We start from the raw sequence: 17489 nt of genomic DNA, 5'->3' as shown, positions 1-17489 counted from the left end.
AAACGTNAGATATATATATACAGAGATGATTGTGCTCTGGAAAAATATAGATTTCCAAATTTTTCGCTAATCGCGATCTGAAAGTGTTCGGAAATGCAAGGTTCACAGGTTTTAAGAAATTAACGATCACATTTATGTATAAAAATTCTTGTATAAATTTTACATCGCAAGCACTCGTTGCGACGCACGCGGCTCCTGTTATTGTACACAACAAAACGTCCCTCACTTAAAAAACAGGCCTCAAAGATTAGTTTTAGATGCTAAGTATATTCTAGTAAAATATATTCTTTATTTGTACCTGAACTTGTATAGTTTTGAAACATAAGTAATTGTTTTTATATGTAAAAATTAACAGTTGTCGTGTTTGTAACCACAACGTTGTTCAATTAAATCTTTACAAACGTTCTAAAATAACAATTTGTTCACATCCATTTATGTGGGCGTAAAGAATGGAATCGTTTGTACAATCGTTGAATTGAATCTAATTGTTTAAGAAAAAAAGGTACTTGTTCCATATTTTAATATGATCTGGATCTAATCATTTACATTTTTTAAATATATTCGATACATATTGAATGCGGTTTAAGCTTTCATAATAAGAAACTCAAACATTGCATTCATTATTAGGTTTAACTATTTTTATTCCTTACAACAACACTGTAAATGATCTTATGGCCAATCATTCCTCTATAGGCTAATTCTAAGCATTAACACTCGTAAACAGAGTTATACTATTGAGCGATTTTAAATCCTTAAAATGATTTTCAAAATCTTTTATTGGTTGTTGTTAGTCAATGTTTATGAAATTAGATACTGTGAATAGTGTGTTTTAAAATGTTTATATTTTAAAAATTATGGAATCAAAAAAATTCATGGGCTTATATTCATTACCAATTCTTTGTTCAATATACCATCTATATTTCAAATCATTTTTGAATAGTCTCACCAAATTTGTTTTTGAATAGTAATCTTAAACTCGCAATCATATAGAATGGGATTACTTTAAAGCAACTACTGCTACTGGTTTAAAGGGCTAAAATTATTGCTATTACAGAATTATTACTTTATAATAATTATGTTCAACGAGTTCAAGAAATGAGATTTTAGTAGGAGTTCAAAAAATTTTATCACAAGACCAGCAGTAACTGGGCTACATGGAGCCGAGCTAAAGAGGTTAAAGTTTGAGTTCTAATGCAGTTTTTTGACAGTGTCAATCCACCCTCTACTTTGGGGGACCAACTTCTCAAAATCCAATTTAGGTTATTCTAACTTTCACTACTTAAGTTTTCTTACAGTTGTGACAGCTAAGTAAATACAATAAAATTATTTTTTAAAGATATTTTTCTCCTAAAACAGTATTTTTTACCATTATATATATTCATAATATTTTTTACTTGTGTATTTAGTAGTTAATTAGCCTCAGTTTCTTTTTGTTTTATAAATTGTCAGTTTCTTTTTGTTTTATAAATTGGTGGTCTATACAAATAAAAAGGTCTAAAACTGTTGCATTAGACAATTGACAGATATTAACTTTTTTTTGTCCTAATACGATCTATAAAGGATGATCTGTAAACAACTCACAACATATTTTTGCAAAAATGTTGTATGTCTAATTTTCAAAAAATCTGCTTTTTATGGATTTACTAGATCAAACTAGTAACTTTTCTGTGAATAAAAGTTTTATTATGTTCATATAGATTGTAAAAATGAAAATTCTGTAGTTCTGAAAAATTGCAATAAATGCTCTGAAAAGTGCTGCCAGTTTCATTTTTTTGTGCATTGAAAATTAAGAATCTTAATTTTCTTTAATAATGGATCGAATGTATTAGTTAGAAATATACCTAATACCCAGTCACTATCTATAAGACAAATCCAAAGATTTATAATTCAAAAAATAACATTTTATTTATTAGGATTTAAATAAACTGTTATTGAGTTGAATTTTGGGCAATTCTAAAAGTTTATTATTAAGACTTAAATGTCTAGGGCAGCTGTTCCCAATTTTTTTTCGAATATAAAATTCTGAATGACCAATCTTCTTATGGCGGAACCCCCAGCATTATGATAAAAAAAAAGTTTATTAGCAGGCTTAAATATACTAACAAAAAAAGAGACTACTAATTATTTTGAATTTATTTAATGCTCGGTTAAGATTAGTGTGTAAAATTAGCAAGTTTATTTGTAAAAAACTATTTTTTAAGGTATTTATAGAAAATGTTAGCCGTAATTTTTGTCACTGCATAAATTTACTCTTAATTTGTCAAGTTGTTTTCAATTTGGAATTAAACTTAATTCTTGACAGAGCTTAAATTTTATATTTGTATTATGCTCCCACCTTTTGAGAACTTCCCTAACATGTTGACATAATTTCAGTAAAAATAAAGACAAGTCCCGACAATGTTAAATGAATTTATTTTTAAACTACAAATTTGTTACAATACACATTTTGTAACCAAAATACATTTACATCAAAATATGTACCACAAATATATATAATTTTTTTTTCATCTAACAAGCATCAAAATGTACATTTACAGTTAGAGTTCTACATGCTACCCTCATGAATAGTGCACATTATAAAGATCATGAACAATTTTAAACTAATTGAATTAATAAAGATTGTTTCAGTTTCTTTTTTAGTAACATACTTTAAGGCTATTTGAAGAGTTTATATAAGAACACGTTAAGTGAAACATTAAAAAAAATTTGAGTTTTTTGTATGTATGTTATGGCTGGTTGTGCAAGTATAGAACAATAAATTCATTTACTAAGTTTTTAAATAAAGAATTTTTATGAACAGATTTCATTTGTTAGTGAAAACATTTCCTAGGAGTTTATGTTATTGTTGGTATAAAATACTAGCATAGAACAAAAATTTAGATTTTAAAAACATTTTAGATTTATTTTTCGAAATGCTGTAAGCATCGAACACTAATTTTTTCTGAATTTCTAAATTAATAAATATGAGTTTATAAGAAAGTTTTATTTGTTTGCATACATTCCAAAACTAATTTTCTAATATTCGCTTAACATATTCTTTCACTAAGCTCTTCATTTATTAATAAACATGTTAATTGGTTTTGAATTATTGATATGTTTATACACAGATGAACATAAAGCTGCTACATAAGTGATAATTATCTGCATTTCATAGCAAAATATTAAATACAATATTTCTAAATTATTTGCTTTGGACAAGGACTTTGTTTTTATGGCTAAATAACTATTTTACAACTTATTACTGTTAATATCTATACATTCGTTAATGCAAAATAGGCTTTAGTTTTTTCCACTTAAGGTTAGTTTTTATGAAGTTCAACTGATGTTTATTGACTTTTAATTTGTGCAATTTCACACAGTTCCTGCAAATATTAACCGACTAAAATTCGTGAATTGTTAATATTTAAACATGTTAATACTATTCATTCTAGGGTGAGTTATTTGAATTTTAAACTTCATTTTTCTGAACTAAAATAATGAAATGCACACATTTTACAGATTTATTTCAACAACTTGAAATTTTAAAACTTGAGAAGTCAGAAAGAAATACCAATGTTAAAAAAAAATCAATGTATTTTAAATACAGAGATGAAATACTTTAAAATAACCGCATTCAAATCTTAAAAGACACAAATAAGATAAAACAGTTAAGTTTGAAACTTGAAAAAGCCCCCAATACCCACAATATTCTTTCACACATGAATTGAAATGAATGAAAATTGAATATATGAGGCACATGAAAAATGAATAAAAGCAAGATTTTTTTATAAAACGTTGTGAAATAAGCAGTTTTTATTTTAGTATATATATAAAATAGCTCGTACAGCAGTAGTTAATAGCATAATGCTTTAGAAATTACCTGTAAATGATTGTCATGTTGCGACAAAGTGAGCATAGTTTCAGCCAAATTCTATTTCTAGGCAGTGTTTTGCCAGCAAAAAATGAGTTATAGATGATTTTGGAGAGCCCTTTTGTGGCATAAAATAATACTTTTAGTGAATACTGTCAATTTTATAAATGTTGTACATTCACAACAGTTTCACATTATTAAAGATTTATCCATCTATCAGTAATCAGTGCAAAATTTCCAAAAAATGATTATTCAGTTTTTAAAAAATACATGATCTCATTGTAAAAATACTTCTTCACAGCATTGTTCTGGTTCATAAAAATATGCATTATTCATTGATTTTAAGGCTGTTTTTTTAAGGCTTTGTTGTCACATGAAGTAACGTTTCTTATAAGTGTTGAGAGTTTGTAACAGATATTTATGACTGTTAAGTTAGGTGAATCTTTAGCCAGTGCCCTTATAATTATGAAACTAGTGCAAAAATCCAAATTGAAGAAAAGCCACGGTTTCGTGAATTGGAAAAGTGCTTGGGGTTTAATTTTTCAATATTTCAAACGTGCTGCATTGTCTTAGATCAGAAAAAAAACTTACATTTTATTCATTGATTTAATGCATTTTATCTAATAGGAAAAATCTCGCACAAATCAGTTCTTTATTTTTTTTAAAAAGTTAAATAATTTTTTAAATTTTTTTTTACTATTTTTCTATTTTAATGTTTTAATTGTATGTAATAATATTAAACATGGTTTAAAATTTTAGCTCTTGCTTTAAGTTTAAGGCATTTCTTTTTTTTTAAAATTATTTTCCTTGGCTAGAGTTTAAGAAGAAACTCATTTAATGATTCTCCTTTTTTTGGGGGGGGGGGGGGAATCTCGACAAATAGGCGTTTTTTTTTCTGAAAATATTATTTATTTAAATATTTGTTTTTAAGTCCAACCAATTCTTTTCACATCGACAGTACGCATAGAATAAAATTATACATCTTCTTTGAGTTTAAGGCACTCAATCTGTGGCTTCTTAATTTCCTTCTGTGTAAGAACTTTTGCTTAGGTGGGTATCATTATACATACGGTGATGTCATTATACATACCTTTTCACTGGCAAAACAAAGCCTTGTGTTATGATTGGCTTTAAACTAGACTTATAGACGGTAGCAAAATTAGTATGTTTCTGCTATTGGAGGAATTATGTTCCTGAGATTCAAATATAGTATTCAAAATGTTAAAAAAAGGAAAAAATATTCATTCTAGAAAACATGCATAAAAAATTCATTGGAAGTGAATGCACTGTAATTGGCTGGAAAGACTGGATAGAATTGTTTGTAGGAAATTTTTTTCTAATTAGTTAAAATATTTAAAAAGAAATCAATGACTTAGTTTGAAAATGATTTCTATTTAATTCTAAATGAAATGATTAAGAAGGGAAAATCTCTAATGAGTAAAATTATTCTGAAATAAACAATGTATAATATCTTATTAGTGAAAATGATTTAAAAGGGATTTTCTAATTAGTTAAAATGATTATTAAAAGGAACATTTACTTAATTCTAATAGTAAATATGAATAAAAAATAAACAATGAATTCCCACACACTACGCAAAAGCTAAATAATTTATATTATGTACTAATACTTTTTAACTTTTACATTCTAGAAAGTTTATATCTTAACAAATAACTGTTAGTTTTATAAAAAGTATGTAACTTCAAGAAAATTCTGTATTTAGTTGTATCATAGAAGTGATCTAACATGTAATTGATTGCATTCATTCAACATTATGAATTGCATGAACATGTATTCGAAAGCATATTCTTTAAATATGCAAGCAATGAAATGAAAATGAAAAAAACATCCTAATATGAAATATGCATATTAGATGTTCATTTGCTATTTCAAAAAAATTATTTTTTAATTTATAGCTGCTAGATAATCTATTATATTAGAATATATTTTGTAGTAAATTTAAATGCATATATTACTTATATATAAGAATATTGGTATGAATATTTAACAGTAATTATTGACACTTGTAACACTATATGCAATGTTTCATGAAACAATATTGCAAAAAAATGATGTACCTTTTAGCATACTTTTTAAATTACTACTATATAACGTATTCAAGTATATTTACTTGTAAAATATTTTCCTTTTGATTTTTTTTTAATGAAAATAAATGATAATTTAAGAAAAATAGAAAATAAAGTACTTTTAAAAAGTGAATGAATAACAAAAATATATATTTGTTAGGTTATTGAAAAATTCATGACCTGAGATAGTAAATATATATTATATATTTCATACAGCTATGGTTTATAAGCATATTGAATCCATTATGTTGAGTTCACTATTTCAAAATCAAAAATAAGTTATTTTTTTGTCTACCACTTTGCTATTAAGGAAATATTACAACAAGATAATTAAAACATTCAAAAGTAGAGTTAATACAGATATGACAGAGCTATTAGTTATTTTTAATTGTTTAACAACATCGTTCACTACACTAAGTCAAAAAGAAAAACATGATGAAAGAGAGGTTAAAACACATTTGAAAACATAAATAGTAGCATTCATAGCTTTTTTTTTATACAAGCAATAACTTAATTTTAAAATGAGCACCTTTTTCTAGTTGAGTAAAAATATACTTCAATATATTATATTATTCAATATTTATTATTATGGTTTTAGATATTTTACTCTGAAGGCTTCTTTATGTGCTTAGCAATAAATAGTTCGAATTAATCATTTAATTATTATTAATATTGAATTAAAAACTGCATTTGTGGATGAAGGCGCAAGTACTGTAAGAGGTTATAAAACAAACCGTTCTTAATTTCAGACAGTACTTGCGTGGTTCAAAACAAACATACCAACTCTTTTATTATGTCACTTGCAACGCAACGTCAGAGTTTGACTTGTATTTAGAACTGTACAATAAGGCTGGATTAAGCTTCAGAAGTAGAGCCACGACTCGGATTTCAGGCTCGGAAGTGCTGAATATCCAGTCAATATTTCCAGGAAGGAAAAAAAAGGGAGAGGGTGGGACGTTCATAATACATAAAACTCTGGAAACTATTTACATTGAATGAAAAAAAAGAAAGCTAATGATAGAACGAAAACTCGTGCTATGACTTGGAATCTACAGTTTGGGCACACACTCTGGCATGGACTCTGAGGAACTCAGGTTGGTCTGGAACTTCCATTTTCTTTGTTTCCAGTTCTTCCTGCTACGAGAAGAATAAACAAAGATTAAAATTGAAATGTACTCCAAGTTCAACTACTCCATTGTTAAAATTATATGGAAAAGGCGTGTTTTGGAGCATTGGTGTTTTCTACCTGCTACAGAGTTATAAATTTTACATCTCAGGAAAAACAGAAATAAAATTTATGTTCTAATGTATTTAGTAAAGCTAGTGGGTTCAACTTACTGTGTTCGCTGCAGCTCCCCAAACCCCAAAGATTGACATGCAATCTTTTATGGTTTGCTTTGTAAGCCATGCTCACATGCGTTGAACCCATTTAAAATGTGTTCTATTATTAAGATTTTAATTTTTATAATTAAAGTTTTTATAACTATTTCCTCTTCAAAAAATTAAAAATTTTACTCAATAAGTTACTAAAGTAAAAAATAAACTGAAATAAATGACATGCAATAGAAAAACTTGCAAACACAAATAAGAATAATCATGCTTTTGCATGTATAAAACAACATGTATGACGGGATATGTCTTATGCATTCTTTCAATGCATAGGACTGCATAACTCGTATCACTTGCATAGTCTTTTATAATTATCATCAATGCTTTCTTTTGCTCATTGCCCACATTTTTAAAATTTTATTTAAAAAGGCTAACAGTGCAATTAATGCTCATTTTTAAAATTTTTGAAGCAATAACAATTTATAAGATTATTATTATTGAATTTGCATAAGCATAATTAAAATATAGTATAAAGCACTTAATTTGTTGATTTGAATTATTTACTTTTATCCTTTCTATTCTGTTTAAGAAAAAGAAATTTAGTCTTTTTTAAGTTTCAAAATTAGTTACTAAGTTCATCAACAGATGATAGCTAATAGAGAAAAACAATATTTTCAAAATAACCACTCTTTGCAGTAGAAACTATGCGCAGTCTGATATGGATAATAAGAATATTTCAGTTAGAATCAGGAATTAACAAGCAGCAGCAGAAAACATTGTTTTACAGTTCATTCATGGCGAACTTGTAACTAATATTCAAATAAATAGTGAGATATTTTTTGAAACACATCTGTAGAGTAAAAGGCTGCTTACCAGTTTGAGTTTGTTGGCTTGTTCCTCCAACTTCCTCTCCAGAGCAGATTTCTTCTGTATCTTTTCTTCTTCCAACTCCTTTTTCTTCTGATCCTCTTTGAACTTATCAAAAGCTTTGTGAAGCTCAGTCTTCTGACCTATCACACTCTTTCCACTAGAAAAAAAAATGTAATATTTAAATTTCAATGAAACAATTTTTTTTTTTTAACTGCAGCTGTATGATTAAATGTTTTAAAACAGCTAGATACAGAAACTTCATACTTTTTTAGAGTATTGGGTTGGCAAGAAAAGAATTCGGTTTATTAATGTGAAATAAACTCAAGTTTTTTTCACGCAAAAAATAAAATTTAATCAGTTAAATATCTTCCATTTTGTTCGATGACTTTTTGACATTCCGCGCTCTCGTAGAATTTCGGGTCCTTGTCAACAAAATCATGTGCGATTGGAGGTCATCGCTATTAACTGAAACTTTTACCATTAAAAAAAAACTTGAAATTAATGATAATCTGATTATGCAAGGTCGGGGCTATATGAGGGATCAAAAAAGAATTGTGTTCTACGACGACTAAGCGAAGCCTCACACATCTTCATACGAAACTACCCCATATAGCTTCAACCGTGCACCATCGGATTATCATTCATTTTCCAAGTTTACAAAACATTTAAAATGGTAAAATTTCATTCGCATGTGGTTTTTTTTGTAGATAAGGACCCGAAATCTTTGAGCACGGGATCATGAAGTTTTACCTGAAAGATGGCAAAAAAGTCATCAACAAAAATGAAGACATTTGTGACTGATTAAAGTTTATTTTTTCTAATGAAAAAATGTGAATTTTATTTCACACTAAGAAACCAAAATTACATCCTTGCCAATCCAATAATATATATTATCACAAATGTTTCTCAACTCCTAATTTAGAGGGTGCTTAGGGCAAAATTTTTTATTCCATCAGCAATAGAGATGTCCGAACTACGAAGTTGGACTAGATCAGACAATCTTTAGTAAGCCTTCCATTGTAGGTGTCTTCTGGTATTTTAATGACAGCAAATGCTTTTCACCAATTAGTCCTGCTTCCTGAACAAGAAAATCTTGAAGAAAGGGTGGTCAAATGACGTCGTAGACATTTTAAATTTAAACAATGAATTACATTTTATTTTAATCCAGCAAATAAATTATCATTGACACAAGCTAAAATAAAATTAGAATTCTTGTTGCAACGAAAATTCTAACTTTAGTTAAACTTAGCAAATTTGATTAATCTTTTCTTTAGGTAAGATAGAACAAAATACTTGAGTATTAAAAAAAGTTCTGTATTCGAAGATTATTATTATTTTTTGTAGAAGATGGGAGGGTTGAGCAGGAACTTAAAAAAAAAAAATGTGTTAAAGTCTGAAATGTTAAAGTAAAAAGTTTTCCGTAAATTATTTGTTTATTTATTGAAGGAAAATAGTTACAAAACAGATGGCATATCAACGGCCAACCATGTGAAGGTTGCAACAGAAAATTCAACTGATGTTTAAACTTGATGTAAATCGTTGGATGAAATGAGGGTTTATCCAACAATGATCTAATTCAATAGATAATTCTGAGAATTTGTTTTCTTCGGTTTCTTGTAAAAATTATTTACGCGTCTATTTAGAAAATGTAAATATTAGGTGATCTAACCAAAAATGTAGCAGGCAACAACTGCGAGGTTAGCCATCTAAAAACAATAATTTTTCGCACTTACAACAACTTAGAAATTGATGTTTTATTGCAGTCGAGAGTAGCTATGCTTATGGGTTATAAGCAATAGCTTTTACACACCAGGACTTACTTGGTCTTTTTTTTTATATATAATTTATTTCGCACATTTGAAGCAGTTAAGTGGAAAAAAAAACTATTTTAAATTCAATTAGAGAATAATTTTTTTTTTACATACAACATAATGTGACCAATTTATAGTACAGACTCAACTAAATTTACCATTCTTCCACTTTAGTAGCGGTGTAGGTCCATTTGCCTTCAAAAATGTCTGTTTTCGGGCAATTATAGTAAAATGTAACAAATGATAATTTCAGAGCAGTACTGGAATGAATTGGAGAAGTGAAGAGGTTTAGAGTTTAGTTAGGACTTAAGTTTAAAAATATCTGTTACTAGTAGGAATATTCATCAATCTACTGTGTTTCAGGATTATACCAGTTCTCTAATTCTGAAATTCGAATCTCTTTGATTACTCTTTGAAAGAAAATTTTTATTTTAATACATTTATTGTGCTTAGATTAGTAGCATAAATCGAAAAACTTTCGTACCAAATAAAACGCATGGTTATTCTGTATTTTCATAATGCTATTCTCATTACTGCTGTGAGATTGCAACTGCTATTCATCACTGTTAGGTCAAATTTAATCTATTGTTAGACAGCGTTCTTTTTTGCTTATTCTGAAAATGGCGCAAAACTTTAATATGAAAAGCCACAGTTTCATGAAAATGAAGAGCGTTCCGATTTCCTAACATTTTAAAAAAATTATAAAAATATGCAAAAATGAAGAAAAAAAAGCTGTCTAAAAAGTTGCATTTTTCGGGACATAAAAATTTTTAATAATTACGAATTATTCATTTATTTTGATAATTTTCATTAAGGCTGAAAAATCTCTACAAATTGGTGATTTTTAAAAAAGTGAAATAACTTTGTCCGTTATAAAGCCTTGTTAATTCAAGTTTATGTATAGTTCAAAATTAAATCTTTGTCTGAGGTCTTATTATTATGTTGTATATTATTTTTATTTTCCTTGGCAAAAGAGTTTTGAAAATTACTGTTATTAAAATAAATAAAGCTCACATCTTTTGGTTAAAGAGCAGCTCTCTATGTAAGTTCTGTCTTTCTGAGGATTCCATGCAAGGGTTTTGAGGTTTCTTGGGAATGACAAGGCCATCTTCTGAGAATCGAACTGCGCCATTATTCGAACAAAGCCGAGAGTTTCTTTTTTCTGACTCTTCAGAATCCCCGTAATCTGGCTCTGGAATCATACCTGTTGTTAAAAAGAAATAGAAATATTAATTTCTGAACTCATTTTTAAAAAATGAAAACATAGACAAGAAATTATCATCATAATAATTCGCTATAATCATAATAATTCCATGTAAACTCGTATCACGCTATGAGTCAGTTCATACGAAATTAAGATCTGAAACACTTGAATCGAATCACTGTTTTTTATTCGAACATCAATTACTCCAAACAGGTAGATTTTCTAGGAAGAAAGACGATTAAAAAAAATTACTTATCTCGGAATAAAATGGATATAAATTACAAACTCCATGAGTTATAAAATATTGACGAGTTTGACCGGGATAACCTGGTTGGTAGGGCGTTGGGCCCACGTCCAAGTGGTCGTGAGTTCAATCTCCGCCGGCCGGTATAGTAAATGGTAACTGGTGCACATTAAATCTGTCGGAACACAAAGTCCTCCAAGTTCCCATAACAAATCAATACCTCGGGATACTGAATTGGAGATTTTTTTAACCATCATTGAACTGCCGGTTCAAATCCGCGGATTTGTAATTTTGAATCCAATCCAGATGACAAGGGAACTCCTGGATCAATTATTGGGAGAAATTTGCCTTTGTGGGGAACTTTTTGATGGAACTAACCCGCATTTGCGTTACATGGTGAGGAATCTCCCACGGTTAGCTTGGCGGCATAGGAACTCTAAGCCATTATCCGTCTACCACTGAGGTTATTTCACGTCAGCACTGTGGGTCCGTACAAGCTGGATGCGGAATTCGTATCGACCAGCCATCGCTTTGATTCGAACCTGTTCACCGCATTGGAAGGAGAACGGTCTATCCTCTGAGCCGTCGCGGCTCTGAATTGGAGATTGATCGTTCTCTGGTTCAGGTGAAAATTTCGATCTGTGGATGTATGAATGGGTCCTTCCTTTAAAACGAGCTGTAGCGTCTGCGTGGCTGAAGTTGATTCTTGGACATAGATGGCGCCACTGAAAATCAACAAATGCACACACCGTCTTAAATTCGCTTGATTTCACCAAGCGGGCCTTCCGGTATTTGGCAAGAGGATTAGAAACATGTTGCCAAGTATTATTCATTTCACGAGTTCATTTAGAAAGAAAGTACAATAGATTTAAAACTAGAGAGGATAAAAATTCACACATGCGCAATTCACATAACTTTTAACATATATCAGTAAAATGCTTGTAAAAAAATATGCTTACATTATATGAAATATGCTATCATTGAATAATATTTAAGCAATAAAGAAAAACAAAACGCCACTGAAATATGTCGAATTATCAGTGAAGGCGGGGCAATACAGAACAACAAATGTGGTAATGTATTAAGTTTGAAATCCAATAAAAGTCGGCACTTTAGTTAATGTCGATGATTTCAAAATCGCTCTTTTGTGTGTCCAATATATTTGATAAATACTATCACTTTATACTAACAAATGTTGACATTCTGGTGAATGTTGGTTTTAAAAAATACTATTTCTCACTTACAACATTACTATTCTGGGGATGGGTAATGTTGACTTTTATCGGTATAAAATGAGAAATATTTATATAAGTAGCATATTTAACACTAATCATTCGCGTGTACTGAATGTCGATGATCTTCTTCGGTTTTACTTAAAAATAATGAAATTCAAAAAAAATTATTGGGCATAAACTAAAACTGACGATGTGACTGTTGATAATCACCAATATTAGTTTTTTATATTTAAACATTTGCAAAATAAGAAAACGAACTACCCTGAATAACTTTTGATTAACTAACTGATCAGATCTTCCCGTTCTAGGACTCATTTTTAATGGTTTAAGGGGTTGACCTCAAATATGTTTATTAATTTCAGCAAACGATTTATTAAGTTACCAAATCAGGCACACACACGTAGTTTCTCTGAATAAAGATACCCTTTTTTCCACGGATTCCGATTTTTGACCCCAAAAATATAGGAGGTAGCCGCAAACCTTTTTTTTGACGGATAAGGATTTCTGACTACCAAACTGTAAGGGGTAACCGCAATGTTAATTTTGCTTTTTGCCATATCTCGAGAATTTATAAGCGAAATAAAAAAAAAAAATATTTGCGCACAATTACAAAATTTGTTTATTTAAAGATAAACCCAGGCAAAAATAACTTTTAGTAAATATTTATTATTTTCTTTAACGATAGTCAAAAAATTTTGAATTGTATAGTATATAATTTTTAAATCATTTAAAGAATGCAATTTTACAAGGCAAAATAAAAAGGTTGAGCGAAATCGGCCGAATAGTTCCTGAGAAATTAAATTTTAAAAATATTACTTTTTTAAGGCAAATTTTGCAATAACATTCGTTCTTTTTTCACTTGATTTTGTTGTTTTTTAAATACTAAGTAAAATAATAATGAACATCGAAGTTCATTTGCTTCGATTTTGTTATGGGTGTTGTAAAAAGGATTGCTTGATATAACGAGTTATCGGCAATAAGTTTAAAACAAATAATTTTGATTTCATTAATTGACTAAATAATATTATTTTGAATCGGTAACTTGTTGAAAGAAGATATTGAGTAAGTGTGACAATAAAATTTCGAAATCAACAATTTCATTTAAAATTTCACAGCTATTAAGGATTGCATTGTTTGAATTTCATTGTTTTTTTTTGTGTTCGAATTTAGCCATAGAACTTATTTGTCCATGGAATTGGAGGCTATTTTTTACCAAAGAAAGCACACCAAATTGTTGCACTAATCGAAGAAAAAAAATGCTATTTACATATATCGGTTGGAAGTAGGCATAGTTTGTCTACCNATAAATTCTATCACTTTATACTGACAAATGTTGACATTCTGGTGAATGTTAGTTTTAAAAAATATTATTTCTCAAATCTTTTTTTGACGGATAAGGATTTCTGACTACGGAACTGTAAGGGGTAACCGCAATGCTAATTTTGATTTTTGCCATATCTCGAGAATTTATAAGCGAAATAAAAAAAAAATTGCGCACAATTACAAAATTTGTTTATTTAAAGATAAACCCAGGCAAAAATAACGTTTAGTAAATATTTATTATTTTTTTTAACGATAGTCAAAAAACTTTGAATTGTATAGTATATAATTTTTAAATCATTTAAAGAATGCAATTTTACAAGGCAAAATAAAAAGGTTGAGCGAAATCGGCCGAATAGTTCCTGAGAAATTAAATTTTAAAAATATGACTTTTTTAAGGCAAATTTTGCAATAACATTCGTTCTTTTTTCACTTGATTTTGTTGTTTTTTAAATACTAAGTAAAATAATAATGAACATCGAAGTTCATTTGCTTCGATTTTGTTATGGGTGTTGTAAAAAGGATTGCTTGATATAACGAGTTATCGGCAATAAGTTTAAAACAAATAATTTTGATTTCATTAATTGACTAAATAATATTATTTTGAATCGGTAACTTGTTGAAAGAAGATATTGAGTAAGTGTGACAATAAAATTTCGAAATCAACAATTTCATTTAAAATTTCACAGCTATTAAGGATTGCATTGTTTGAATTTCATTGTTTTTTTTTGTGTTCGAATTTAGCCATAGAACTTATTTGTCCATGGAATTGGAGGCTATTTTTTACCAAAGAAAGCACACCAAATTGTTGCACTAATCGAAGAAAAAAAATGCTATTTACATATATCGGTTGGAAGTAGGCATAGTTTGTCTACCGAAAGAACTCCCCTCGCCATGAAGTCTAAGGTCGTCTGTTGCTATGGAAACTAGAAATGGCGCACTAAGAGGGAGTTCCTATCTCTCTCTGACCCGAGCCTAAGCCTGTCTTAAACCAACACCCTTACTTGAAATGGTTTAACCTCCTATAACCATAGTCACCGCCACTACTCCAGACGAATGGCTAGGGTAGTTCTTTAGATAGACAATATTCGCGCATGTGTGTGTTAATCTTCAGTCTAAATTTGCAATTTCATCATTAGGTAAATTCTTAAAAATATATAATTTCAAGACAACCATGTAAACGAAACCTAATATATATAAGAATGATAAGTTTCTCTCACACACCCTCTTTCCCCTCACATCAAATGTTATCGAGTAATCCAAATATTAGATAAGAACTTATCTTTTCGATCCACCCCGTCACTGAAATAAGGGGAGCACAATAAAGACTTAAGTAAAGGCAGTGACAGATAAATCACAGAAAATAACAATCTGAGCTGCTCTCGATTAGAAACACAAACAGATAGCAGAACTTCAGTGTTTATACACAGTCAACTTCCCTCTTTTTTTATTTGTTTCTTGAGAATATTATATTGGACAGATTTCTTAAGAAAGGAAACAGCATTACTTCCTTTCCAACGGTTTTAGTGAAGAAACTGTATTATCACTACACATTTTTGTTTTTTCAAAGGAAATTTAAGTAATAAAGTAAAACGAAAACTTCAAAAACTACGTTATTCAAGTAGACAAATATTTCATTTTTTTGATGGACGTAAAACGAAAAATGTGGGGCGCATCACTTTTGAAGGACGTGGGGAGGGATTTTTGGTGATAATAGCTGTTCATAACCAAAATTACGAACTCAACACTTCAGGTCTGAAAAAAAAAAAGATTTCTCCTTTTAAATTGATTTGAAAAACTGAAAGATTTCTTATCATATTTTAAGATTTTCGTTATTTTTTCGTATATCTCGAAGAGTTGCATATGCGCACTTTAGTTAGTTGGAAAGTGGTCGAATTTTCGACTAATGACTTATTCCCTGAGCGATAAATTCTACTTATAACGCTCAGGAAATGATAGCAGCTCACTCTGTCCTCCGGTACTAAGCTGTAGAAATAAATATACTAGTTGGTCAAACAGTGGTCTAAATTTCGATTATAAGATTCTCCCACAATCACGAAAGCAAAGTAATAAAAACAGGTACTTTGGGATTATCCCGTCGACCAGTCAACCCTCGATAAATGCTCAAATCCTTTAGCGCCATCATAATGAAAAGCAATTTTCAAAATAAACGTTTTAAACACATTAAATTTAATCAATCAAATCAAATAATAATAATAAAATGATAACAAAAAAAACGTAAGTGTAAAAATACGAAATAAAGTGTAATAAAAAGAATCAAAAAGTAAAAACCTCTAATTTTTTTATTTTTATAATTACACATTGAATTATTCTTGAATCTAACCATATATAACTCGCGTAGTCAAGAATTGCACAGTAAATATGATAAAATTTGCGGCTATTGGTGCATAAGCTACCTTTTAGCGATAGTAACTGGTTTGGCGAAAATGGGAGACGAGATAATCACAAAGTACCTAAAAGCACAATTAATACTAGCGGTAGAGACTAGTTTGAAAAATACTAATTAATGTATTTCACATTTATGCTAAATTTTATACCCTTAATATTATAAACAACTAAGTAACCATACGACCTCTAAAAAAACAGGTATAGCGAAAGCAGTCTCTATCATAAAAATTACAATAAAAGAAAAATCATAAGTCATAATTCTGTATAAATCATAATTTCTTAGAATTATCGAATTCACTATTTAACTCCTTCAAAAATCTTCAATGCTTACTTTATCATTTAAGAAAAGAAAATCTGAATTGAAAACTCCCGCTGTTACTTTGCATATCACTTTAAGAAGTAACATGTTATTTTCAAAAACAAATACGATGCTGTAACGGATCCAAAATATCTGTTAAATAAAATATTAGTGATCTCTAGCATCCATTCCAAAGAGGGAGGAAGATTCAATTACCAGACTCCCTCAGGAGTAAAAGGTCCCCTTTATTACATCTCATGGGCAGGAGGAGGAAGTAATTACCTCCAGAAAGTCGTATGGTAGAGGGAGGTCAAAATTAAGACATTCCACTAGATTTTTCATAAAAAGAAGTTTGTTGGTTTCACGATAACAGGTGGAATCTAAAATACGTGAACTTGGGTCAAGGTCTTCCTTGCCTGAAGATTCATTGAATTCTGGTGAGAATTCACGAAAACTTTTTCACATATCTCCCCGAGTCGACGATCGTTTAATGATTTCATTTACGCTATGGGAGAAATTCCAAAGAAGTTTTCCTCTAATGAATATGTTTACGATTTCAAATGATTAAATTAAACATTTTTGTTGGAACATTATTATTATTTTGAAATGAAACGTTAAAGTGAAGTGGAATGTACATTCTAGGAAAAAACAGGAAAACAAAAAAACAAAATTTAAATGACAGTCGACGTGTTTCAAGCGCATCAAAAATAGACTCCCATTTTTAAGACTTGACAGACGTGGATGCAACAAAACAAAAATATTTCATTTTTGTTCAAAATATAATAATCTGAAATAATCAACCTTCTTTCGAAGGAACCTAAACTTTATAAAT

At 29.3% G+C, this 17489-nt stretch overlaps 1 protein-coding gene across 5 annotated transcripts in view; it reads right to left on the bottom strand.

Moving 5' to 3' along the window:
* Positions 1-4922: 4922 nt before the first annotated feature.
* Positions 4923-17489, bottom strand: part of LOC107443771 (protein FAM107B) — a 177128-nt gene continuing 164561 nt past the window's right edge. For all 5 annotated transcript variants that reach the window (XM_043045647.2, XM_043045645.2, XM_043045649.2 and 2 more), the window contains 3 exons: positions 10962-11151; positions 8140-8293; positions 4923-7074 (listed from right to left, as the gene is read on the bottom strand). In XM_043045647.2, the coding sequence (XP_042901581.1) occupies positions 6973-7074; positions 8140-8293; positions 10962-11151 (446 nt within the window). In that variant the 3' untranslated portion in view covers positions 4923-6972. The remainder of the gene's footprint in view (positions 7075-8139; positions 8294-10961; positions 11152-17489) is intronic.

The sequence above is a fragment of the Parasteatoda tepidariorum genome, chromosome 2 (assembly GCF_043381705.1).
Source record: "Parasteatoda tepidariorum isolate YZ-2023 chromosome 2, CAS_Ptep_4.0, whole genome shotgun sequence".
NCBI classification, from domain to species: Eukaryota; Metazoa; Arthropoda; class Arachnida; order Araneae; family Theridiidae; genus Parasteatoda; species Parasteatoda tepidariorum.
This window is presented reverse-complemented; position numbering and strand designations above follow the sequence as displayed.